This window comes from Zootoca vivipara, chromosome 12 (genome assembly GCF_963506605.1).
Source record: "Zootoca vivipara chromosome 12, rZooViv1.1, whole genome shotgun sequence".
Lineage (NCBI taxonomy): Eukaryota > Metazoa > Chordata > Lepidosauria > Squamata > Lacertidae > Zootoca > Zootoca vivipara.
The window spans coordinates 16,502,585-16,530,324 of record NC_083287.1 but is presented as its reverse complement, the minus strand read 5'-3'; the positions used below and the strand labels follow the sequence as shown (position 1 = coordinate 16,530,324).

The 27,740-nt window shown below is 44.2% G+C and overlaps 1 protein-coding gene across 1 annotated transcript in view; it reads left to right on the top strand.

The window, feature by feature from the left end:
• The first annotated feature begins 1,104 nt into the window (after positions 1-1,104).
• The window catches only part of RBMS3 (RNA binding motif single stranded interacting protein 3), a 746,746-nt gene continuing 720,110 nt past the window's right edge, over positions 1,105-27,740 (top strand). Inside the window, exon 1 of the mRNA XM_035130054.2 lies at positions 1,105-2,069. Coding sequence (XP_034985945.2) covers positions 1,752-2,069 — 318 coding nt within the window. The 5' untranslated portion in view covers positions 1,105-1,751. The remainder of the gene's footprint in view (positions 2,070-27,740) is intronic.

Sequence of the window (27,740 nt, the reverse complement as noted above, 5' to 3'; positions counted from 1 at the left end):
GGGTCATGTGGCCAGCATGACTAAACCGCTTCTGGCGCAACAGGACACTGTGACGGAAGCCAGAGCACACGGAAACGGAGTTTACCTTCCTGCCACAGGGGTACCTATTTATCTGCTTGCGCCAGTGACAGGAGCTGGGACAGAGCAACGGCAGCTCACACCGTCGCGGGGATTTGAACCACCGACCTTATCAGCAAACCCAAGAGGCTTAGCGGTTTAGACCACAGCGCCACCCGCATCTTATTTTACCTTTTCCACCATACAAGCGGGTGGCACTGTGGGTTAAACCAGAGCCTAGGGCTTGCTGATCAGAAGGTCAGTGGTTCAAATCCTCGTGATGGGGTGAGCTCCTGCTCACCCAGTTCGAAAGCACATCAAAGCAAGTAAATAAATAGATACCGCTCCAGAGGGAAGGTAAACAGCGTTTCCTGTGCTGTTCTGGTTCGCCAGAAGCGGCTTCGCTGGCCACAAGACCTGGAAGCTGTACGCCGGATCCCTTGGCCAATAGAGCGAGATGAACGCCGCAACCCCAGAGACAGTCACGACTGGACCTAATGGTCAGGGGTCCCTTTACCTTTACCATGCAAGCTTCTTTCACTGTTTTTTTTGGGGGGGGGTACACTTGTAAAATGGAAGGTTTTTAAGTTTAGGTATGAGACCACCTGGAGCATTTCTCTGGGGACAGAGTCCCAGGAGGAGAGGCCCTCTGCACATGCCCAGAGGCGCCCATCCTGATGACTCCACATTTTCACAGCTGACATTCCAAAGAAGCCCCTGAGCTCGGGCTCCCCTTCCTTTCAGGAACAGCAACTACAGTATTAATCTGAAGAATCAATCACCAGAGCTCATCAAGCAGCGCGTGCGCGGTGAGGGGGGCGTCTCTCTCGCCCCCGCGCGCGCTCCCCCCCTCCACGCCCGCCCTTTACTCCAGTTCCTCATGCGTTGCGCTGAGTAGCGCTGGCCGTCTGGAGAGGGAGCTCCAGTTGCGCATATATGTATAGATGCACGGAGAAAGGAGCGCGCGCGCGCCCACACAGCGCGGGGATTAGCATCAAGGAGACACAGAGGCTTGGGAGAGGTGGGTGGAAGCGAGGGCCCCCCCTGTCTCCTCCATAAACCAGCCTCTTTCCCCTCCACTCAGGACTGAAACCAGCGGCTCCCCTCACGCGCGCCTGCCTGGGGTCCTTGTGGCCAAAGGGCGGGGGGCGCGAGGTGCGTTTGCGCGCGCGAGAGGCGTTTTAACTTTTCCTCGACATTCTCCTCAGGATACCCCCGAGTTTCCCTTCCCAAGCCCCTCGGCGGCTTCTCTCCTTCCTTCACGCCGCCTCGAACTTCTCCATTCAAAGGCTCCCCTAACGCCTCTCCAAAAAGAGAGAGAAACAGAAAGAAGAAGCGTCGGAGGAGGAGGAAGGGGTAAATTCAATAAGAGAAACCCATGCAAAAGGCTTGCCCGGGCCTGGAAGCCCCGGCTGGCGGTAGCACCACCACCAAGTCCCTAATCCCCTCCGAGGGAGGAGGAGGACGACGGTGGGAGTTGGGTCTGGCAAGGGGCCGCGCGCGCTTCGCGGGCGTTTTCGCTGCTAAGGGGCGGCTGGAGGCCACCGTACCCGCCGCCGGCAAGACAGCGAGGCGCACACGTTGGCTGCAAAAGTCTGGAGGATCTCAAGTGTGTGTTTGTGCATGAGATCGCAGGCGCCGGATCGGTGCAGGAGAGGAACCATGTGAGTGTGCCCCTCGGCTTCCTATTCTTAATGCCAAATAAATGCACGCGCATAACCCGGGAAAGGGAATCAAATCCTAAGAGAGAGATTGGAGAGAGAGAGAGACGCCGGGGTGGCGGAAAGTCTCGTTCTCTTTGGCTGCTTTTGTTTGCAAATCCGGCGGCTTGGAAGATGGAGATGGATGTTCGGGGAGTTTCTCCGTGCCCGGAGCCCATCCCCCACGCCGCGCAGGGGTCTGGAGGCTGTCAGCAGCAGCAGAATGGGCAGGCAGGGGAAAGCGCCGGTGACAGCGCGCAGCAGCAGCAGCAGCCGGGGAAGAGGCATAGCGGCGAGCAGGAAGACAAAAAGGTAGGTTCCCCCACCAACTCTGCGTCCTTCCCCCTTTGCCGAGGCGGAAATCGCCGAGCGCGCACAGGAGGGGTGGGGTTGGGGAAAGCCGCCTTTAAGAAACTGTGAGTGTCGAGCGGGTGGGGGAGAGCAATCTGGATATAGGAAGCAAATTATCGTGGATGGGGAGTAAAAAAAGAAAAGCCCTACGTCTCTCCGTGCAGAAATTGTGCCTTGGATTTTAAGCCTAAATGTATGCATTGTATGCATTTTTTAAAAAACTTATATTTTAGAAGTGTTCTTGTCATTCCCCACCCGCTTTGATGCTTTTATTTTCTTCCTTCCCCAAATGGAAAACAATGAGTTATTCGGCGCAGACAAGGGCGGTCCTAAATGTGGTTTAAGGGCAAGGCAAGATTAAGAAGTCTGAAAGAGCCACTTGTTAAGGGTGGGACCCTTCTCTGTAAAGGATTGTGGTTCTTTTTCAACAGCGTTGTTCTGGGTCCAGTGTCTAGGGCGCGGTGAGGGGTGGGGCTTTACGAACTGCAACGATAACGGAGGAAAAACTGCTGGCTCAAAAGTTTGCTTTAACAGCATATCCCTTGCTGAAGTGTCTCCTCTGGTATATAGGTAGGGAACACAGGCCTAGAATGTGCTGAATACATATCAAAGGGAGAGAGGAGGAAAGCCTGCACGGTTTTTTTGCTGCTACATCCTTGCTGTGTCATTGTAGATGGGCTGCTTCATCCTGTACCAAGAGCAAAAATCCTTTGGCAAACTGAAAGAAATGGTGCTGATAGATCTCCTGCTCTGCAAATCCTCTGAAGCTGGCTTCCAAAGAAGGGGGGAGCGTGTCCCTGCTAAAGATAATGCTACTGAAACATATTGATCAGTCCTCCTGTCTGTAGGCATGCCTGCCTTGCCAATAATGTTTCCCAGCATGGGTTTCATAAATGGAAGGACTGGTGTGCTTTGCAGCAGAGATGCTCGCAGTGGCCTGAGCTTGCCTAAGACGGCAAATGTGGACTACTGATCGAGTGAAGACATTTGCATGCTGCAAAAGTTGACTAAGGTTTCATTGGAGTGCGCGTGCAGCCTATCCACGACTGCGGCATTAGTAGTAGGTTGTTTCCTTCTTAAATATGAATGGCGGCACTATCTGGGAACTGGTGTGTTTTCATGGTGTAGTTTTCACCTTCGTGGGAGAGTTCCGGTGCTTGTATTAAAAGATGTGTAAGGAAAGAGCCACTCGACCAACCAATGGGGAAACGGATAGCAGCCACAAAAACTTATGCATGGGTCAAAGGAAAGGGAATCCAGTTACTTCAATGAAGTAGCGTTTATGAAGCAACAGATCCTCTATTGCTTAATAAATTCCAGCTGCACCTGGAATTAGATCTTTTCTGATTTATGTCAATTGAGTGCCACCACCGTGCTGTGCTATATAGTTAAACATTACGCACCAAGTATATAGGACATTAATTTTTATCGTCAACAGAAAAGGATACTCATTCTACTGAGTTTCTCTCTCACACACACACACACTGGAGGCTGTTGGTTGACGACACTACACCTAATTCTCGTGCCTGTATTTGTATTGGTTACTTTCTAACATTGCTGTTGCTGCTATTCTTATAATTACTATTATTAGGATCTCTTTCCTCCCCACTCTCAAAAAACCTGGAATGCCAATTTTGCATTCTTGCTTTTAAGCTTCCTAAGGTGTCCTGTGCTCTAGTAATTTTTTTGACTGTTCAGGCCTACAAAACCATTCCAGCATTGTGCATATTCCCCAAATATTAGCTTGAACGCATTAATTAAATATACAGCGAGAGCTACTACTGAAATTTATGGCGGCTGTGCCAAACAACGCCTTCAGCATTTCAAAAGCATGCCATCAGCAGAAATCTGTGATCAGTAGTTACTTCTAGATGTACTGTGCACTCTGCCTAATGTTTTACTAGCAGCCGGTAGCAGGAAGTCAAATAATGTGTGCCTGCGGGTTGAAAGACGACACTGATGATGCTTGGTTAGATTCATAGCTAATTAAAACATACGTAATTGAGCCTTCCGCTGAGATGGGTTTTCTGTTGTGTTTGTGAGCATCTACTTGACACAGTTAACAGTACAGCTTTTCCTCTGGTGCTGCCTTTCAAATAACATGATGACAGCTTTCCTCTTGGTGCCCAGTATCAAAGCTGAATTTACCTTATTTATTGCCTAAAGAACTCTGTTTCTGGGACTGGGGGGGGGGCGGTGGAGAAGGGAACTACTAATCAATTATGGGTATACAGTGTTTTCACCAGTGCTAAACTGTTCCAGGTCTTCTTTAAGAATACCACTGATTGTGAACAATCAAACCATTGTAACTAAATCACATCTGTTTTATTTATTTCAAAATATTAAACAGACCATTTCCCAAATTGATACATCATGCGCACATATGGGCACGCGCGCACACACACGCACACACACGCACACAGTCTTTCTTCAGTGTATTGAAACGCTGCATAATTAGTTGTTCTATAGCACTCTTAGTGTGAAATCTGTGCGATGCTCACTCCAGTCGTGCTCAAAGCTATCTTGTGAAGTGAGTCAGTAAGGCTGCAATATTACAGATACTTTCCTAGAGTAAACCCCTGTGAAAACAGCGGGATTTACTTAGAAGTACATTTGTAGGAATGTGCTGCAATACTGCCTTTGCATAAGACGAGGCTAACTTCCGCTTAAGCCAGGCTTTAAATCCAGGTCTAAGGAACAAGGTAACATTCTGCAAAATCATGTTTTTGAATTCTTCTTGAGTGCAGAAAACGGTATATTGGAGAGAGAGAAAACTAAGTCTCCCCGGAGAGCTGGCTTTCTATAGGAAAGTATTCCATATTTGCCCTCTTTGCAAGGAGTGAATGTTGGTTTTCCAAGTGGGGTGGTTGTGGTGGTAGTTTCAAAGGTGGCAACTGGGAGGCAGGACAGTATTTCTGCAGGTTCTGGTAAGGTTTCCAGACAGTCTATAGTAGTACAACCTGCAATGAGTTGTTGATATTTAAGGAGGCATATTCAAAACATCTGTGAACCCTATTGATTTGTAGAATGATATCTCAGTTGGTAGAGCGTGAGACTCTTAATCTCAGTATCGTGAATTTGAGACCCATGTCGGGCTAAAAAAAGTCCTGCGTTGCAGGGGGTTGTAATAGATGACCCTTGTGGTCCCTTTCCAACTCAGCCATTCTATGATTCTCAAGCCAAGGCCTGAAAGCTGAAGAACATGCTCCAGTCTTAGAGCTGGCCTAACAATAGATATGAATCTATTTATACCTAAAGAATTTATATACAGTGGAACCTTGGTTCTCAGACGGCTTAATTGATGAACAAATTGGCTCCCGAACGCCAAAACCCCAGAAGTAAGTGTTCCGGTTTTTGAACGTTTTTCGGAAGCTGAATGTTCAACGCGGCTTCTGCTTGAGTGCAGGAAGCTCCTGCAGCCAAACAGAAGCCGCACTTTGGTTTTCGAACAGTTTCGGGAGTCAAACGGATTTCCAGAACAGATTAAGTTCGAGAACCAAGGTTCCACTGTACTTCTTTTCAGGCAGACCTCAAAAAGTGGCTCATCAATGACTAAAGAGGTCTTCAAACTATGAAACAGAAGAAAACAACACCTTTCAGTACAAGTCATTTCATCAAAACGTAGCTTTCAAAAACTTCCCCAGACATTAAAAAATGTTCCGAATTGTAATTTGCAGGTTAGCATAAGCATTAGAAGCATCACTCTTGCCTTGCAGATCATACAGAATAAAGTCTTGACAGCGGGAAGAGAAAACGAGAGGGAGGGACTAGAAGGGGACCAGGCCTTGTACCCGAACAGAGCCCCAGCAGAGATGATGGGCAGGGGAGGAGAAGGAACTCTCTCTCATGGGAAACAAAGGTGCTGAAGCAGAAACATACAAACCCAAGTTTGTTTGTTTTTTAAAAATGTATTAAAGGTTTTCTTGGAGGGGGGGAAGCGGTTTCAGAGGCAGCGTAATGGCCATGGAGGAAGAGGTTCGGGGGACCCGGGACCTTTTCACTTGGCAGCAGCAAAGAGTAATTAAGGGAGGTGGTTTATTTGACAGTGCAGAAGACAGTAGCCAGATTGCTAGGGATTAAACAGAGTTGTGGGAAAGAAAGTAGAGACGGTTAAAGCAGGAAAGGGCTCACCCACTGAGGCAGTCATAGCAATAGCCTCCTGGCAGCAGTGTCAGCTGGGAGGGTGGGGTGGGTGGGGGGCTGCATGGCTCACCAGCAGAGTCAATCCGGCATTCCCCTTTGTGTGCTACTGGAAGGTCCTCTGGTAGCAAGGCACCAGGGCTCCACTACCAGAGTCGCTAGCTTGACCCTCCCAGAGTCTTACAGGGGGTGTCTAAATAGGGTTGTCCATTGGTTAGAGCAGGCACCCCCAACCTTCGGCTCTCCAGATGTTTTGGACTACAATTCCCATCATCCCTGACCACTGGTCCTGTTCACTAGGGATCATGGGAGTTGTAGGCCAAAACATCTGGAGGTTAGAGGCTTCCAAGACTTCATACCAACATTGTTCTCTGATCTATCCATGCTTGTTCTTCCTGTTACTGTGCAGTCCCTTCCAGCATGTTGGGATGAAACGCAACCAGAAGTAGGCTAGGGCTGGTGTTCAGGTTGTACTGAAATATGTTCACTATGAGTATGGAGTCCAGCATGGATCTGAGCTGAAGCTTGTGTCAAATAGTGAGCTAAACAAAATTAAAAAATTGCTAATCTATAATACTTGAGGAAGGATATTTCCTGTTTTGAATAGAGCATGCCTTCCTTGACCCGTAAGCTCTGGTTACTCTAGATCAGGCATCCCCAAACTTCGGCCCTCCAGATGTTTTGGACTACAATTCCCATCTTCCCCGACTACTGGTCCTGTTAGCTAGGGATCATGGGAGTTCTAGGCCAAAACATCTGGAGGGCCGAAGGTTGGGGATGGCTGCTCTAGATCACCAAGACAATTTGCAGTGTACACTGTCATGTGTCTTCTTTTGGAAACCTATTAAGACATGGGGTTTCCAGTAGGAAATCATTACCTCTGTGTTTCAAGTTAATTCCTGTGAGAAGGACATTTTTTGTTTCTATATTCTTTATTTCCATGCGCTGTCTTTCGTTACCATTTCAAAATTGCTTTTTTTTTTGCTCAGTCTAATAAAATTGGTTCGTCAGCTTCTCCCAAATGCAGAGAAATGATGTTAACAAAAGAGGGTTCTTGCAGACTGAAGCCGGACATGGTTAAGAATCCGTCTCTGAATTATTTTAAATTGAGCTCACGCTGCAGACTAGCAGAGAGAGCCTTTGGTTAGACTTCATAATGGCTTTGTCAAGTCTCATACAATGTTGGGGGATTCTGCAAAGGGACTAATAAATACACTATTTTTAAAAATTACTTGGTCGCTGAAAAGAATTGCGGAAGCATACTGAGCATGAACAGCTGTTTGAATTTTTTTCAGCCAAATGATCAATAAGTGGATGAAGCTTGAAAAGCCACTCACACCGATGATGATTCCTGGGGCGAGTGCAGAAAATGCTATTGTAATGGGGGTGGGGGGGTGGGAATCTCATTAAAATAGGTACTATTTTGAGTAGAGGCGATCACAGAGTGGAGTGAGGTGTGTCTGTGAGTGTTTGTATGCATGGGCAGAGAAGATTGATTATATAAACATTTGCACAGTTAGAAATAATGAACAAGAAAGAGACCACATGGAGAATGACCTAGAACACACATTTAATGTAACCACAGCTTTGTCTATTAACACGTGAGCTTTTATATTCATGCCCTGGAGCTAAGGGTGTATGGATTTTCATTCTTAACTCTTGTTTTCTCTTGTTTATGCATCACTCTGTAGATTAACTTTTAAATGACCCAGGAATGTGTATTATTTACCCCCAATGTGCATTTACTTACCCCTAAAATGTGCATTTTGTATGATGCATTTTAATCCTAGAATATAGACTTTTGTATTCATTTTATCGTAAAACAGGCATTTGCATGTGCATATTAACTACTGGCAACCCAGCCATATGGGTGGGGTATAAGTAATAAAAATTGTTATTAAAATTTATTATCAAATGTACATTTTATCTGCTATTTTTTTGCACGTTTTTAACTTGATAACTCTACTGCAAAATTTGGCGGTGTGGAAACTAAAGGATAGCTGGACTTTGATTAGTCCAGGAAGTGCCAATGAGGTCCTTAAAAATGTCGACCAAATAATTCATTGAGCATTCTGCACCTGAAGCAAGTCTGATATTTTCAGTATAATTCAGTAGGGGCTGGCAGATGTCCATTGTTTTAAAGGGCACATCTTACCACAATAGAAAACCACATCTGTCTCCCCTGAATTCAGCTGCATTGAACTAATAGAACAAATGGCAGCTCTTCAACCTCTACTTGAGTGTCTGCATATGCTTGCTTCTTAGAAACTTGGAGGTGGTGTGGTATCTCCTGCTACAGCCCAACCCATTTTCACCCTTTCCCCAGTCAGATACCCTATGAAAAAAGCAGGAATCAATCTCTTCTGCAATATACATTTTGCAAAGTATCTACTACATTTTGATGTGTCTGCCATGGATAATGTCCAAGGTGAATAATACAGTCGTCCGTCCCCAAACACAAGACTTGCATTTGAAACGACATTTGACATTTTTAATGTGTGGATTTACAAGAAAAAAAATTGCCCAGTTTTCATTCAGAGTGAAATTAACTAGACCAGAAGCTGCTCTTGATCTTAGCTAGTCCATTACACTTCACATTTTGATTTTATCAGGCTACGGAGAAGAACAGACGCTTGCCCTTGCAAAGGTTTTCATCCCCCTCCCCCTTTTCTTCTTAGTGTTATCAAGGTGCTGATGCCAAATCAAGGCTAGAGCGATAGGAGCAGGAACAAGTAAGTTGCACTCCCAGGAATTTTGCAACGAAAAAATAATGTATCTCTGTACAGGCACCCAAGTATTACCTTCTGAAAACCTTGCAGGTTCTGATTTCATATCTCTGCTTAGCCTGCTGTGTGATGCACTAGTGATGGCTGGTGGGTTGGGGTATACTGCAGTACCAGCCACTGCCACTGAGTGGCAACCAAGAGGAAGGGGTTCCACAACCTCAGTCCTAAGTGTTGAATGGCATGGCAGTGGACTAAATGGGAAAGGAACTGGCTTGTAGAAGGATTACCTTTCATCACTGGTTCCCCTCACTGTCTGATGTGTATCGGGGACATCCTGGGAAGAGGGCCGCCTTATTTGTGGCATCCTGTGTTTGGAACAATCTCCCCAGAGAAACTCACCTGGTGCCTTCGCCTTTTCAACAACCTCTTTCTGTTTTCCTTTTGAACTCCCACAACTTGTACCTTCTGTTCTTACAATGCTTTTGTTGTTGCTTTATGATTTTATTAGGGTTTTTTTTTTAAAAAAATATTCATTATTGTTAGCTGCTCTTGCTACCTGTTATTGAAGGGTGGAATCGTGGTTTGTGAAATAAATTCAACCATGTGCAATCCTGTGCACAGTGGGACTTCTGTGCAAAGTTGCATAGGGTCACCTGAGCATTTGTGGCATGCATGCTTTTTACTGCTAAACTATGCATGGTGATTTTATATATAGCAACTAATGCAACAGGTAGTTTGTCCACACCAGAGATTTGTGGACAGAGTTTTCATGCCAGAGAGCCTTTGTCTAATTACATTCCAGTCTAAACAACATGTTTCAGTTCCTTCTTGAACATTCCCTACTACATATGAGCATATATTCCTAATATAATTTCTGATAAAAGTAGTGCAGTTCGTCTTCCAAAGCAAAGTACTCATCATGCAGGAGCTGTCCACCAGTTTGGAACAGATTGACACCAATTAGTGTTTAATGCTTCTGAAAATGTTGCTCTGTAGTTCTGAAGAGATTTCAGGTCTTTTGTGCTTGCATTGAACCACTTAGGATCTGTTTCACACATGAGGTTTAAATCAGCAATGTTTTAAATGGGCTATTCGTTGCAATTTATATTCAGTTTTTCTTCTAAATTTCCTCCTGTATATACAGCATTCATTTGTGACACTAAATTAATGAAAGTGGCTTAAATGTGCTTCGTAGATTGCAGTCCTATGCGCATTTATCTGAGAATACCACTGAAGTCAGGAGGATTTACTTCTGAGTAGATATTATTTTTATTATTATTACTGTATTATTTATTGAATTTATATACCGCCCTATACCTGGGGGGGGGGTCTCAAGGTGGTTCACAGAATAAAATCAAGATATAAACCACAAAATACATAACAAAAATAAAAACAACAACCCAATAGCCCAATGCATAAGATTGTGCTGTTGATGTACCATCACATATGCAAATGTACTTAGGCTGCCGTTCTCAGCATATTTTCCTAGGAGCAAGTCTATTTGTATTCAGGGGGACCTAATTCTGAGTAATGTTTGGGGTGGTGTTGCTAGGTTCAAGATTGCGTCTATGTTGCTGGGATATTTATCATCCCATGGAAATACAATAGCCAGTAAGCAATGAAAAGAAAAATGGTAAAGGGACCCCTGACCGCTAGGTCCAGTCGCGGACAACTCTGGGGTTGCGCCGCTTATCTCGCTTTACTGGCCGAGGGAGCCGGCGTACAGCTTCCGGGTCATGTGGCTAGCATGACTAAGCCGCTTCTGGCAAAACCAGAGCAGTGCACGGAAACGCCATTTACCTTCCCGCCTGAGCGGTACCTATTTATCTACTTGCACTGGTATGTTTTCGAACTGCTAGGTTGGCAGGAGTAATGGGAGCTCACTCCATTGCAGGGATTCAAACTGCCGACCTTCTGATCGGCAAGCCCAAGAGGCTCAGTGGTTTAGACCACAGTGCGACCTGCATCCCTTCAGTAACTAGTGTAGGTACTCACAAAAGAAAATAAATTAATTCTACAGCTCAGATCTCCCTATACTCTGGCTGCAGGAGCACTGCTTCTATGATATTTTGGTTTGTGTCTTTAATACCTGTGTGGCATGCAGCATCCTCTGCTTTGAATTTTTTATAATTGTGGGATTTTCAAACTTCTGCAGAGTGTATCTGGCCAGATAATAAATAAACTGCCCCCCCCCCAACTTGAAACCAAGACGAAGGCATGATGCCAAGTGGGTCCCTGGCTGGGAGAGAGAATAATGTTTATTACTGTGCTTCAACTTCTCCCAAAGAGTGAGTTGCTCAATAGGGTGTCATCATTCAATACAAAGGAAGTGAAGATACACAGTTGATAAGGATATTGAGGGAAATCCGGTCCATTGTCTGCCGCTGCTCACTCAAGAGATACACAAAAGCTTCTTAATATGTGTGTGTGTGTGCATGTGCGTGCGTGCAAGGGTGAGCCCATGCCTCTCTACCATAGCTGCCAAGTTTTCCCTTTTCTCGTGAGGAAGCCTATTCAGCATAGGGGAATTTCCCTTTAAAAAAGGGAGAACTTGGCAGCTATGCTCTCTACATGTAATCCTTGCAATTGTTTTTTCATGCAGAAAACCTCCAAACCTGCGTGAGAAAATATAGCAAAGCCATTTTCCTGCTGAGCAGCCTGTCTGTTCTGGGTTCATCTGGGGTCTTCTTTTATTTCTTTGGCGATCACTCATAGGCGAGTAAGATTTTCTTTCATAAACACAGTTTTAACAATGAGTCCGTAAGTGACTGTGGAGGCCAATTCTGGATCCACACATCCTTCCATAGTGGGAGCATAGGGTTTTTTTTTTGGGGGGGGAGTTGATCGCGGTGTGGATTTGCCAAGTGTGCCTTCCTCTTAGCACGTTTCTCCCTTGCATCCTGAGATTGAGCATCTTCAACGCGCACAACACCTTTGGTAAAGGCTGTTATCCAATTGGAGTGTTCGCAAGCCAGTGTTTCCCAGTTGCTGGTGTTTATACTACATTTATAAAGATTTGCCTTGAGACAGTCTTTAAACCTCTTGTTGACCACCAGCTTTACGCTTTCCATTTTTAAGTTCGGAATAGAGTAGCTGCTTTGGAAGACGATCATCAGGCATCCGCACAACATGACCAGTTCAATGAAGTTGATGTTTTGAAGAATCATAGCTTCAACACTGGTGATCTTTGCTTCTTTCAGTACACTGGTATTAGTTCGCCTGTCTTCCCAAGTGATGTGTAAAAATTTTTGGAGACACCGTTTATGGAATCTTTCGAGGAGTTGGAGATGGCGCTTATAAGTGGTCCATGTTTCACAAGCATATAGTAAGGTTGGTAGTACAGTAGCTTTGTAAACAAACATTTTGGTCTCCTGGATCATTACTATGTGGAAGGGTCATAGTGTGTTCCCCAGAAACTCCCTGGTTCAATCCCTACCCTAGTATCCCCAGTTGGGCAAATCCTGTAGCAAGGGAAGGGGAAGCCCCGGAAATCTGCTGCCAGTCAGAATGCACAGTACTAGGTTACATGGGCAAATAGTCTGACCTGGTATAAGGCAGCTTCCCGGGTTTTTAATTCTGCAATGGCCAAATGAGTCTATATCAAGGCACAGGAGTATAAGGTCCAGAGGGGGTAACGACTAGAGTTATTAGTGAGCATTTGGAGTACTGCCTTGCTTAGGAGCGAAACTTTGTGCCCCACTGTAGCTCATTACTTTCATGTCTACCTTTGCGGTCTTTCTTTATCTAGTGCAAAAAAAAGGGTACGATTTTCATCCACATAGAGGTTGATCATCTATTCAGCACTGCCAGTTGTACGACTCTTTGTGTGGCCCAAGATCAGAGTGAGTGGAAATAAAACCCATTAACACCTGCAGGATGCACACCTGAGCAAGGGCAAGGAAGCTGCAGTCTGGGGTTGTCGCTATCTGTCCACTTGTTACTGACTGCAGTGTGTTGCCTTCCATGGGAATTCAAGAACAAAAGTCTGCTTAGGGACCGGGAGTTGAGAAATCATGGCTAAATGCTGTTATTAATGTGTAAGGAATATACAACAGTAGATCTAACTGCATGAAATAGAATATATGGCCATATTTCCTTCCTTCAGATAGGCAGGGATGTCCAATGGGTTGATCGCGATCTACTGGTAGATCCCCGGGAGATTTTGGTAGATAGCGGTCGATCGCCGGGTCCCTTCCCTTAGCGTTGGTAAAATAGAATCCGGCTCTGCCCCCTCGCCCCGCCCTTCATTGCTGTACGATCTCCAGAACGGAAATCAGGGCTTTCCTCCTCCCTACAAAAAGCTCAACAACTTTGACCTGAACCCCCCAAAAGGGGGTAGATCACTACCAGTTTTTAATTCTGTGAGTAGATCACAGTCTCTTGGGAGTTGGCCACCCCTGATCTAGAGAATCCCAGGGACAAACGAAGTACTTAACGTGGTGAACCTGATACCACGTGGTAAGGAAAGCCTTTGCAGAGTGAGTGCTATGCATTAGTAGTATGGGGCCTATATACATAGGATAGGTTCTCTTTCTCTAGCAGAAGCATCTTCTTCTGATGAAAGAATTCCTTTCTATGATGGAAGGAGAGCGCCTATAAGAGGAAGACGTTTCCCATCTGGTCAGGGATGGGGAATCTGTGGTCCTCAGGATATTGTTAAGCTCCAGCTCCCATCAGCCCCACCCAGCAAAACCAATGCTCAGGGATTATGGGAGTTCAGTATGAATGAATGATGGGAGTTGTAGTTACAGGTAGGTAGCCGTGTTGGTCTGAGTCGAAGCAAAATAAAAAAATTCCTTCAGTAGCACCTTAAAGACCAACTAAGTTTATATTTTGGTATGAGTTTTCGTGTGCATGCACACTTCTTCAGATACACTAGAAACAGAAGTGTCAGACCCTATATATATACAGAGGGTGGTGGGGGTGGGTGGGAATGGGAGATGGGCTGATGGGAGTGGTAAACCTGTAGATGGGTGTTAATGGCTGCTGATGGCTGCAATTAGTCCTGGGCTGAGGTGGGAGTTGTGTTTCATTGACAGCAGGAGAGCACCAGGTTCTGCTTCATCCCTACTTTACAATCAGCCCATAGCCTCGTGCTTTCACAAAATCTCATACTGTGTTTAGATTGAGAATCAAAGGTTTGGATTCCTGGGACTTCTGGCAGTTTTACACCTTTGTCCCTTGTGATGTGACACACACACACACACACACACACACACACACACGTATATAATCTCTCTCTATATATATCTTTTATTCATGCTGCTTTGTGTACAAATGGTGATGAGTGGTAAACAGAGCAAAACGGAAATATTAAGTCAATTGTTGTTATGTGTATATCTGTCTGAAGCCATGAAGCAAACTTAATGTTTAACAGCAAACATCTTTTCTTGATTTTATTGTTTTACCTTTTTGATAACCTGCTTTGAGGTAGAATCAAATGGTTTATAAAATTTACGAAATAAATAAAATACAAATTGGATATTGTAAGGGTGACTCCCTACAGGGAGCCAGCCCCCACCATCCTAACGTCCACCTCGCCAAGCACAGGGAGCAGCAGTGGGTCTGAAGCAGCCCGGGGGGAGGGGAAAGACTCGGAGGGAGGGAGAAGCCAGTGTGCGGAACGATGGGAAAGCTCAGGGGAGGAGAGATGTAGGCAAGGGCTCAAGGATGCTGGAGAGCCCTTCCACAGCCTTGACTGGGAGGAGACTGAGAGGGCATCACTCCTTCCGGCACAAGAGTTAAGGAGAGCACCGCGACGCAGGTCAAGGGAGAGGCCTTTTGGGGCGCCCCAACTACTTTGCTGGCGTAGAAACAGACTTACGCTGTTATGTTGTGAGTGTGATTTCAGCTCTTCGTGAAGTCAGCTCAGAATAGTGATTCAGCATACTAGCAAGGATCTGCTTTTGTTGTTGTTTAGTCGTTTAGTCGTGTCCGACTCTTCGTGACCCCATGGACCAGAGCACGCCAGGCACTCCTGTCTCCCACTGCCTCCCGCAGTTTGGTCAAACTCATGTTCGTAGCTTCGAAAACACAGTCCAACCATCTCGTCTAGGAGTCAAGTATAACAAGAACAGTCCTCTTTATTGCAGTAGGAATCTTGACTAACTGGAGGGAAAGGGTGAGCTCTTTTATACTCTCAGGAGCAGGGGTTGGGGAAAGGATACATTTAGATTTTGGCGGGAACCTATCAGAGTGAGGATCCAAATTGTGCTAACAAGTTAACCAATAGCAACTGTCACCGCACCCATTTGAATCGCCCAGGAGCAGGAAAGGTAGTTACAGGACTAGCAGAGAAACTCATGTACACAAATTAAACCAATACATAACATACGCCATTGCCGGATTCTGATTCGTACTGAGAGGTCATGTTTTAAGCTATCTCTGCAGTGTAAATACTTTGCACAATAAAAGTCTTTAAAGACAAACTGGACTCAAGCGGAGTTACTCTAGAGTAGCCACGACGACCCTCTGACAGATATTTTATGATAAATAATTTTAAATAGGTACTTCTGGGTTCAGGAAGGGCTGATTTAGGGGTCAGTGGTCACCTGCTTTCATGGAAGAAGGCACCACACCATGATAGTCTGCCTGCCCGCCTGTCTCTATGTGTGTGTGTGTTTGTATGTGTGCGCACACACACAAACAATCCCTTTTCTTTTCATATATGCACACACGTATGCACAATTAAAAAATACAAACTACAGTAAAAAGCAGGTGCAACTTTAGGAGCTTTTGTTCGTTCATGAACTGAAATTTGTAGACCATCCAGCTTGGTGCTCTCTAGATGTTTTGGGCTACAACTCCCATCGTCTCTGACTATTGACCATGCTGACTGGGACTGATGGGATGTGTAGTCCAAAACATCTGATTGGCACTACTTTGTGGGAAGACTTCTGAATTGTGGCCCTGGCCATGCTACCACGTTGCCACATCTAGAGACGCGCACGGTGAAAAACGGCCTGCTGCAGGCTTTTTTTGAAAGCCTAAGCTACTTCCCTTGAGATGGGCTTCTAGAGATTTGTAGGTTTTTCTTTAGACAGGCTTTGGTACTTTATGGTTTCTGCTGGTAATCTTAATTTAGGCTTGCAGATTTGGAGTGGGTTGTTTGATGGAAGCTGCCTTGAGCTATTTAAATGGAAGGGACAGGTTAGAAATTTAATGAACAATTATTGGCAATAATTGCTCAAGGGTCGTTGTAGTTACACTGTAGTTCTGTAACTGGAGTAGTCAAGCTCTGTGATGAGGACTAAACAAGGCCCACCCTACCAAGTGTGTGTTGAGACGGTCTTTTTCCATCAAAGTGCTTTTGCGCCGGCCAGCTCTGGGCTAGTTTTCTTTGCACACCTCTTTGTAACATAAGAAGTTACCTCCAGACAACCTGCTTATTTGAGCATTCATCCTCATTTGCCTGCACAGAGCTTGTGCAAAGTTAGACTGTGCCCACTCTGTATTGAGCATTCATCCTGATTTGTTTTGCAGGGACGTTATATGACAATGGACATTCATCCTGGTTAGCTTTCCCAGTGTATATATACATTTTCCTATTTATCATTTGTCTACCCTGCACTTCTTAGTGAGTGCATAACAAGAAGAAATCCTTAAAAAAATTTTTTTTAAAAAAAATGTTGCGCTAGGGTGATAGAGTGCCTTAATCCACTTTAATTGCACAAGCCTGAATTTCTGCTGTGCATTGGGATCTCTCCCGCAAAATATTGACAACCAGCCAATTTGTCCTCTTAGCTTAGCTTGTCTGTTCTGACTGGTTGCATTGTTCCAGTGTCTCAGGCAGACCTGTTTTCTGCTACCTTTCCTTTTCATTAGCAGTGCTGTGGAGTGACCCTGAGATCTTCTGCATGCCAGCCATGTGCTCTGATTAAGCCACAGTCCCACCTTTTCGCTGAAGCTGGGAGTGATGGCAAATCCACACGCTCAATGCAGAATGGGGTTGGTGGGAGCAATGGCAGGGAACAATTCCCCAAGAGTCACTTTTCGCGCTCTTAGCTGCTTGTCTTCCATTTTTAACATTTTGATCTAATTTAAGTGTACAATAAGGAGGTGTATTTCGGCATTCTCTTTCTCTACATTGCACCTAAGCTTCTTTTTTTTATAAAAAAATCGCATCTTTGGGCGTACTTTTGGGACGGAAGCGGAGTTACAGCAAAATGTATCCAACTAGTTACAGGAGTCATCATTAGCACGCACAGCATATTGGCCTAACAAAAGAAATAAGGTGTTTGAAGTGCCTTGGAGAATAAGGATCCATGTTCTGAAGTTGAAACTGTCACTAGAAATAGCGCATTTTTGAGTGATATGTCTTAAAAAGCTTTTCCATTAGAATAAGCTCTTTCATGTTCCGAGCACTTTCTCCTTTTGCATAGGAGGGTCACATAAAATGTCAGATGTCGATATTGATGTACTGCACCGGGTTTAACATGTTTAAAATTAATGTGCATTCAACGCTGTGCCCTAATGTCATGTGCGGGAATGTCTGTGGTATATCAAACAGACTGCGGGAAATGAAAACCCCTTTTATCGGCATTTGGTAAGGAATCTGAACAGGAGGCCGGATTCCTGTGACCACAACAATATTACAGTTTAAATACACACACACACATTTCAGTCAAATGTTTTCATTCATTTTGGACCTAAGGAATCTCTTTCTCCAGCACCTTTTTTGGACGAGTGCCTACCTATTTTTTAGAAATTGTTGCAACATATCCATTTCTGCATTTCAAGGGTATGTTTACCTGGGAATAAGCAGAACACAGTGGGACTTACTCCTGTGCAAACCCATACACAGGATCATGCTGTTAACGCACACCCACGGACACCCACGCTGTCTATAATTTCAGTATGGCTACATAGGTGGCAACCCAGGCTTTGTATCAATCAAAACCTTTGTTGGCATCACCCAGAAACATTCAAAACAAAACGAATTGGCCAGTACAATCACGTCGCCATATCATCAGTACAGTCACTTGCCTAAAGGAAGAGGAGGCCAGCAATCTATTTCACCCAGGCTTTGCAAAAACCAAAAACTCCCAAGCACAGGTGAAGCTCCACTCTAATTTCTATAAAGGGATTTCTCCTAAATTTGAATTTATGGGGTGCATTCAGAGCTCATCTTACATTCAATAATCAGTCTGCCATAATATATAGCGGGACTGTCTAACTTAGTATTTCAGCCTGAAAACCTTGGCAACAGCATCGTTATTTTTATGCAAATTGAGAAATTCGGGAGATTATAAAGTGAGTAATTTCTGTTCCGTAGGCACTGACAGCGCAATGTTTTTCTTTGACACTCTATCTGAACATGCAGCGGTGAATTAGTCAAAAGGCAGCTATGGCTTTTCTGGATGAAACTAGAGACTTTCACAGGGCCGGCTGAAGACGTTTTGGTACCTGAACACAGGGCAAAATGGTGCTTCCTCCCCTTTCTGTGTACAGAAGCAGACTGGACTGTCACTTTCATCTTCACTTGTTCACCCAGTATCCTCCACCGCCCCTGAGGCTGCATATGGCAACAGAGGGGGGTGCCTGGGGGCTGCTGCTGCCCCTCAGCATCTGATGCCCGGGGTAGTTGTGTTTGCCTGCCTAATGGTGGAGTTGGCTAGACAATTCTGGCCAAATTGGTTCTGTCCACTGCATATTGTTCACTTTTGGCTGTTGAAAAACCAGTGAGAGCCATTGAAAACCAAGCCTTCCCATATCTGCATAGTTCCACCCCCTTCATCTGCATAAATTGTGGGGGTTTTGTTTTTGCTCCATGCTGGAGTATGGCAAAACATGGCACCTATAACATCTACATAGACAGTGTTGTAGGGTTTGTGTGACCTCAAAAGAACCGTCTTCACACAGCCTGCTCCAGTTGTTTGTCCCAAGATTTCAGAAGTCAGGAAGCACCTATTGCTCTTTTCCTTCATACTGCCATGTTTGCTGAGAAAACAGGAGACCCAACCTCCATATGCCTCTCACAGGAAGCTCTCTAAGTTGGTTCCCATTTCCTTTTCCAATCCCTACACTCTACTTGAGTGGGCTCTTGCTCGCGACTCTGCCTTTCTTTTCAAGTGGGTTTCAGTCTTTGCTTCTGGCTGAGGAAGTGTTTCAGGCGCTGCTGCCTGTAGCCCCAGACTTCTTTCCCCCCTCTCCTGCCAAACTACCAGAAATGCATGACGGCCACCAAGGCTGGTCCAAGACAGTTTGTTATCTGAAACAGAGCTGCAAATGGTGTTCCCATGTTCTGCAAGTCAAGGTGCATGAGACCCAAGGCTGATCAAACGGTATTGCCGCCTGAAGCATAAAATTCTGCAAGCATGTTGTCCTCACTCTCCCTGGCAGGGAAATTAAACAATTGATTGCCTTTTCATGACTCCTCACATCAGCCACTCGAGGCAGTTGCCTCACTTTGCTTAATGGTAGAGCCGGCCTGCCACAGCCAGTCAGCTGTTCCCTCTAGTGGCTCACCTGTTGGCTCCCCATCTCCTTTGCCCCCTTCCCCACATTCCTGTATCCCATGGCGTTGGTACAGTGGGCTTATCATTTAGTTGCATTGCCCTCCTACAAACTCTGGCCACAATACAGGAATGCTATCAGGAAGCCTGAGTTAACTCAGACAGGAAATATTTCCTATGGTTCTGTTTCCTGTTCTTTATTTTATGAGCACCTTCATTTCTTTTATATATCTATGATACAGCACAGTGCGATGTCCCAAAATGAACCAAAAATGATAGGTGCATAAATTGTGCAGCTGAGCAACTGAAAATGAACAAAGTGTGTGTGTGTTTGTGTGTATTATAAAGAGCTTGGCACATGGTACATTTTTCTCTATTGCTTGTGCCCCATTAATACAATGTCTTTCCCAAGGAGAATTGTTTTATTTATTTAATTAATGTATATACTGCTTCATATTTCAACAGAAATCCGGAAGCAATGTTTACATTACACTTTTGCTTTGACAAGCGCTTCCAGCTGGAGGAAAAGGTCTTAGGTGCTGTAGGTACCCATTCTGCATTCCTTGTAAAAAAAAACCCTGTATTTAATTTTTATTTTTATTTTGCACTCATATCAAAACTATTTTTAGCTGTTTTGCTGATATATTTGTAAATTTCCTTGAGACGCATGTGGAAGCCGAATCATAATTTAGAAGCTAATAACATTATACCCACAAAAAAGAGAAGCAGTAGAAGAAATACAATGCAATTTTCACATTCAAAATCAAAGAATGGTAATGCTAATAATAATAATAATCATCATCATCATCTCACATTTTAAGTAGCTGTTATTAAATGCCTCTGAACAATGATCCTAAGTAGAACAACTCAGAACCACAAAACAAACGACGCCAAAATACATCAAACTACAACTTCAAAATGCAACACAAATGCATACATGTCATGAAAATCTCACAAACATTGCAATCCCCTGCCATATAATAATACAGTCACCAAAATACTCATACATATTCACACTAAGCAGTAAGAGTGCAACTTATACGATATATTATCTGACAATGTTTAAGTTTAAAACAAGCCATAACATGACAGCATCGTTGTGCTACACAGTGTATTATTGGCTAGTAGAAGCTTCCAACAATATACAGTGCAATGACGTGATGTCTGGGCTAAAGTAGACCAGGGACAGCCAACATAGTGCCCTCCAGGTGTTGCTGGACTACAAATCCCATCATCCCTGAGCATTGAACATGCAGGCTGGGGCTGATAGTTTTTGGAGTCCAAGAACATACAATGATTGCTGTATATTGGCAATAATGGAGCCAGACATTGCAAGGGAGTTAAGAAGCTAATGGGTTGTAGCTGTGCTGTGCTGTGTCTCTCATGACATCTCATTCCCCCCCTAAAGCTCGGAGAATGGTGCATTCAGTGCGAACAATTGTTTTGGAGGCAATAGTAAAGCTGTGCGCAACAGCAGTGTCAGTTTTGTTGCCTGAAAAGGCCTCCGCTCCATACAAAACTAGCAAGCGTTCCTTTCTCATATGACCTCCTCCCATAACAGCCTAACCAGCTCAGCCTTCAGTGGCTGAGATACCAGGCCCATTGAATCACAGGCAGCGCTGCCTGTGATTAGGGGCTGTCACAATAAATTTAGCCCTCATTTGTTAGAGCAAAAACCAGGTTAAAGGTCATTTAATGCTTTTATTTGCTCTAATTGAAAATTATAGTCAATAAGAATAATTTAGAAACCCTGTCTGACTCAGTGACTCCATTTAAAATGGTGGTTGCTTCTGCCAACCAAGGAACGGTAATTGCAATAAGCTTTATGCCATGTGATCATAATAGGGATCAAGACATTAATGAAGTGCACCATTCTCCATTTGCAGTTGCCAGTAAAACCGGGTGGGTGGGTGCATTGAAAAGTCAGTTGCTGCAAGCACAACTGATTACACTTTGGCTAGCTCCTTCCTTTCATTGTTTTATCGCAGGAGATGAGAGTCCCTGGCTAGTCTACCTTAGCAAAGCATTGCTAATAATTGCATCCCCGCTTCTCTGTTAAAATAATAACCAAAGCAACTTGCAATGAAGTAAACCCCCCAAATAAATTATATAGGGTTGCAGACCGAATGAAGTTAATGGACAGGACAGAGGGGTTATCCACACTTCCTCTCGTTGCATTCCCCTCTTTATTAGTCTATCGGAGCAAACAGCAATTTGTGATTTCTCGAACTTGACATTTGCTTCGATTTAGCTCTGAAGAGTGGGCTTTCCCTGTGAAAGTAACAGGGCAAGTGGAAAACTGCACAGCTCCGTGTTTTCTAGGCAGGGGACAAGTGGAAGCATGGGCGCGCCCTAACTTAGGTTCATTCATTTCATTGGGGCTTCTTTGAGTAGCACTTGCATTGGATACAACCCAAAGTGAAAACACACACACACACACACAAATTTAAATTACATATTCATTCAAACAACCTCATAAACAACAATACTTAAAACCAGCAAAAAGCAACACAATAAACTCTGTAAAACGGTGGACCATTCTGTAAAAGCCACCTTGGCTTGATCTAGACGTATCAGCGCGTTTAAGGAAGATGCGTTCTAAACTTCATAAAGGGAAATCACGTTGGAGAAAGACGGAGCTCCACAGCGCCATCTGTTATAACGCATGTAAAGCAGTTTTTCTTTACCGATGTAGCTGAGCCCCTTGTGTGGAGTGGGTTCCTCTTACCTTCTGATGGGGACAAGAGGGAACCCCCTGGTGTTCCATAGCTGAGAAAGCCTTAGCCCAAGCACCCCCAACCTGCAGCCCTTCAGATGTTTTGACCTACAACTCCCATGATCCCTAGCTAACAGGACCAGTGGTCAGGGATGGTGGGAATCGTAGTCCCAAACATCTGGAGGGCCAAAGGTTGGGGATGCCTGCCTTAGCCTCTTGTACTCACCTGCTTAACATCATGTATGAATGGGATAGACAGCAGAGCCTCCAAGTCCAAACTATGGGCAGGTTTGTATGGGGGCTGGTAGTTTGGAACCTAAGCCATTGAAAGCTTTAAAGGTTAATACTAGCGCTTCAAATTGAACCCGAAAACAAGCAGGCAAGCATATGAATGCAGGTTTTGTATGCTGGAACTCTTTGCTTTAATTAAAGCTATGCAGTTTCACTTGAGAACATAAGAAGAACTCTGCTGGATCTATGTAGTCCAGCATCCTGTTTTCCAATGTAGTCAACTAGGGACACGGGTGGCGCTGTGGTCTAAACCACTGAACCTCTTGGGCTTGCCGATCAGAAGGTCAGCGGTTCGAATCCCCACGACAGGGTGAGCTCTCGTTGCTCTGTCCCAGCTCCTGCCAATGTAGCAGTTCGAAAGCACCGCAGCGCAAGTAGATAAATAGGTACCGATGCGGCGGGAAGGTAAACGGTGCTTCCATGCACTCTAGTTTCCGTCATGGTGTCCCGTTGCGCCAGAAGCTGTTTAGACATATTGGCCACATGACCCAGAAAGCTGTCTGTAGACAAACGCTGGCTGCCTTGGCCTGAAAAGGAAGATGAGTGCTGCAACCCCATAGTCACCTTTGACTGGACTTAACCGTCCAGGGGTCCTTTACCTTTTCCAACCAGATGCACCCAGGAAACCCCCACAAGTGTCCCCCAGCAATGGGCATTCAGAGGCATGTTGTCTCTGATTCTGGAGATAGCATTAGAACAAGCCATCAGCAATCTTGTAGCCCTACACATGTTTCAGACTACAACTCCCAGCAGCCCCAGCGAGCTGTAGTCCCAAACAACTTTCCGTTGTTGGGGAGTTGCTTCAACCTCGTTTTGGTTGCCCTTTTTCTGAACATTTTCCAGCTCTACAATCCCCTTTCTGAGATGAGGCAACCGGAACAGTTTTCCTAAATTCCCAATACTTTGCTCATGTCATAATCTTTAGGAATGGTTATACCCCATTTAGCCAATCATTCTGGTGCAGGAAATGCTTAAAAAGAACAATTGCTCCAACAGAATTTTTAATTTTTTTTTAATGAGCCCTTGTTGTGCTTAGTTGCAGATGCAGAAATATATCATTTATCCCACACCCCCATGCTGGGTTCTCCCAGTTATCGGATCGAGAGCTATTGTAGATAATTGCCCAGATTTCCCCACCCCACCCCCCGCCTTGCTGTCTGTCCTTATGGAGGTTTAGATTCTGTCTGAGGATTGAATAGAATCAAAGCTCTTGCAATCTTAATGACAGGTATTTCTAAGTGCTGGAACATATGCACATATGATTCTCTGTTGGAAACATATTAATTAGCAGATGTAGCCATTTTTTAATTAGAAGTTATATTGTTAGAAATATTGCGTATTATTCTTTCACTGCCAAAACACCACTATGCATCAGTTTCAAGGCCTAAGGCAAAAATACAGAACAGTAATTCAAGAAAGATTTAATAACAAAGTGAGGGAGGGCGAAAAATATTATTGCATCAGATTTTATATTTGGGGAGGGATGAGAGGTAGAGCTATGACTTTGGTGAGAGATTTATAGCACAATCCTGTACATGTCTACTCTTAAGTAAGGAAGGGGGATTTTTAATGCAACTCTTAATTAAAAGCAAACCCACCTTATTTGCACGTTCCAAATCAACTGAAACAGCCTTTGAAATTCTCACTTCTCCAAATTTTGCAAGCAGCTCTCCAGCCAATAATGTGTACAGAAGTGACAATAAAATGCATATATTAGTGAAAGGAACCATGCAAATGCATTGTATTGGAGAAATGGCATTGCAACAATGTGTATATTAGGCAAAATTGCATATTAACCCATGTGAATTAGGAATTGGAACAAAAGTGCTTAACATTTTTCATGGGGATTTAAAAAAAACTGATGTGGAAATGTATATATTTTATTTTGGTCAATGACCGGTAGAGAAGATAGGAAGAAAACACAGCACATAAAACATGTTAAGTATACCATTAAATGTAGAGCTAAAAACAATGTAAAAGATTGCTCTAAGATTAGATGGGTTAGATTAGATTAGAAGATTAGATAGATCAGCATCAGAGTCATGTCTTGGGACCATGGTATCTGAAGGATTGCCTCTTGTCGCATGTCCTTGTGGGTGCCATGAGATCATCAGTGGAAGCCTTACTGGAGTGCCTCCGTAAGGCTTGATATTGCATACCTTGTACCTACAAAAAAAAAAACAGGGCCTTTTCAGCAGTGGCTCCTCATTTATGGCATATCCTGCCCAGAGAGGCTTGCCTGTTGTCTGCTTCAATGTCTTTTTGGTGCTAGACTTTTTTATTCTCAGCACCTTTTAAAATCTGATCCCTTTAATCCTGTATTGTGCTGTGATTTAATAAGGCTCTCTTACTTTCCCTAGAGTTATTTTGCATTATTTGCTGCTTGGTATGACTTTCAAGCTTTTCCTCTCTGTTTTATAGTAATTGTCTTAGCGCTGCTGAACAGAGCATACAGTTCCAATATCTTTAGTGGGCCTGAGTAGCATTCCTAACCTAGCACTAATGTCTGTTCACACTAGATCAGCAGGTGCCATCCTGTACATTTTCAGTGCATCTGAGTGGTATTAATAGTAGTGCCAATGGCACAGTGCGAGCCTCCCCTAGCTTAAATTTGATCTCTGTTGGACACTGTTCTTCCCGTTTAATAGCAGAGCAGCCTCAGGACTGGTCTAAAATATGTGGGCTTCTGTTTTCATCATTTAAAAGTCCTTGAGTCTGCATTTGATAAATTCCGTTAGCAATGATGACAGCTGCATTACCGGATTAGGATATTGGTTACCATACTTTATTTATTTATTAGCAGTCTTTTTTATACTGCCCAACAACTGACATTGACTGATGTTACATTAAGTATAAAATGGGAAAGCCGTAAAGATTAGAACGAGCAAAAATTTGGACTACAATAGAACAAGCACAGTGTGAATTAAAACAAAACAAAAAAGATTGTGTGTGAAATAACTCTTTCCTGTGTTTGAGTGTGTTGCTGTTGATGTCTACGACTTTGCTACAATTTCAACATCTCACCATGAGACTGCCCAAATTGTATGTTTTATATCCTATACACACCCCCCCCTTGTGCAGGGTATGTTGCGGGCCTTGTAAGATTAGGCTGTGGGTCAGAAGCAGCCTAGGGGGTGCAGATCACACATTTCTGAACCACATATAAGAAAAAAAGGCATGTTTATTGGAGACTACACATACTGACTGGAGAATGTGCATATTGCCTAGAGAATGCACAAAAAGTACACACACACATCCCAAAGCCTGTTGGAGATTATGTAGAATTTACAAAACACAGCCAAGATGTACACATTCCCCAGGACCTAGGAGGGATTATGCATAATGACCAGTACAGAATTCCACCTATATGTGAACATTCTCCAACGCCTGCTGAAGATAATTCATGTCGCCTGTGAAATGTGGACAGTTCTCTCTTCATTGATGAATTGTGTGCACATTCTCCGCGAGGTCTGGCTCATTGTTACGCATATTAACTACTCAACTTAGCTCATTTCCCTTAACACATACACACCTATCAAGTCAGGTGCTAAGATACATGTGTTCCCTGAGTATTTAGAACACCCTCCTAAACTTCTAAAAGGGGCTTCTGATTTGTTGGGAGTTCAGGGCAGCATTTCTGCAGTTCCTTTAGTTCAGGAGGAGGAAGAGGAGGTGGTGGTGAGTGTGTGCTGCCTTTCCACAGTTCAAACCATGCTCAATGGAGCTTAGAACGTGAAAAAAAGCATAACAAAAGCAGTCATAAACAATAACTAAAACATTTTAAAAATGCACAACCAAACTGAACAATCACCACATAAATTGCAACAAGATCTAAAATAAAGTTGCAAAACAATGGCAACCCTCCTCCCCAGCCTTTTTGTAGCTGGAGTCAATCTTCCCAGGCGAGGTGGAAAAAAACCCTGAAAAGCAGGCAGCAGGATTCACAGCCCATGGATGGAGCAGACTTAGGAATAAGTGCATGTGAAGCTATATCATGGACTGGAAATATACCGATCTTCCCAATACTAAGGACTAAGGAGCTGGGATAAAGATGGAAAAGATGGGCTTTGAGGAAGGATTTGCAGGAAACGAGAGGTGGCAACATACTTCCTGGGTGACACTTCCCAGGCGTAATGAGCAGCAAGGGGAAAAAGAGATGACTTTGCATAAACCTCATACACACAGGCTTAGTTTGCAACAGGGCCAGCCCTACCATTAGGCAAACTTAAAACAGCTGCTTGCTGGGTTGTGAGTTTGGGGAGACATTGATAGCCCCTCCAGCCTTTCCCCTGAGCCACCAGGCCATTTACCTCTGCCTGAACTACCCATGTCCCTCTTAGTTGAAGTTGCCATCAGCTGTAAGTCCAGTTGGCTTCTGCACATGGAATAGGGTTGTCTGGAAGCAAACTGTCTTGGACCAGCCTTAGTTCTCGATTCGGTTTCAAATTGTTTCGGGCTGCTTTTAGGAGTCACACAGCACCAGCATCAGACGCCTGCGTTCAGCTCTATTTATTTGTCTTTGTCTATTGATTGCCTGTCATTGTTTCCTGTATTCCATTTGTTTTTCCTTGAGTTTAAAAGACCAGAACATTGAGTGGTTGATAAATAGATTTGAAAAGTTGCCTTAGTTCCATGGCGGCTCCTCTCAGGAATCTCCCGTTATCCTCTGGTGAAATGTTACCAGGTACTTTGTTACATTAATGGTCCTCAGTGATACATAACAGGTATTGTTCTGTCTCAAACACAAGCAATGCTCTTAGAGGGAATTGTTCGCCCTTGTCTCAGAAGAACATCCATTGCCACAGAAGTGGATACTTGACTGGAGAGCAGTTGCCATGATCAATAGATCATGTCAGCTTCCCTTCTCTGGAGCAAACCTTCCTGGTTTTTAATTGTACACACACACACACACACACACACACACACACTAGTTCCACACTAGTTTACATGTGTCTTGTAATATGTAATGTGAGAAGGGGTGTATATATTGAGCTTCTCATAGAAATTCAGAAGGAATGTGTGTGTGTGTGTGTGTGTGTGTGTGTGTGTGTGTGTGTGTGTTTGTATCACTTTTTCATCCCTGGCTAATACCTTCCTGATTTTTATCTCCTGGAAAGCGATTTATGTATCCAGCAGAGAAAATCATGCACAAGCTACCTAAATCTGATGTGCAATTGACCATGTGCATCTAGGATTTTGCCAGGAGTAAGAACCTTCCGGGGGGGGAGGGAGTGTATCGCTGAATCACTGCTTTTGCTGTAAAGCCAGTTGAGTATGAATGAGTAGCAGGCTAACTGGTGCAATT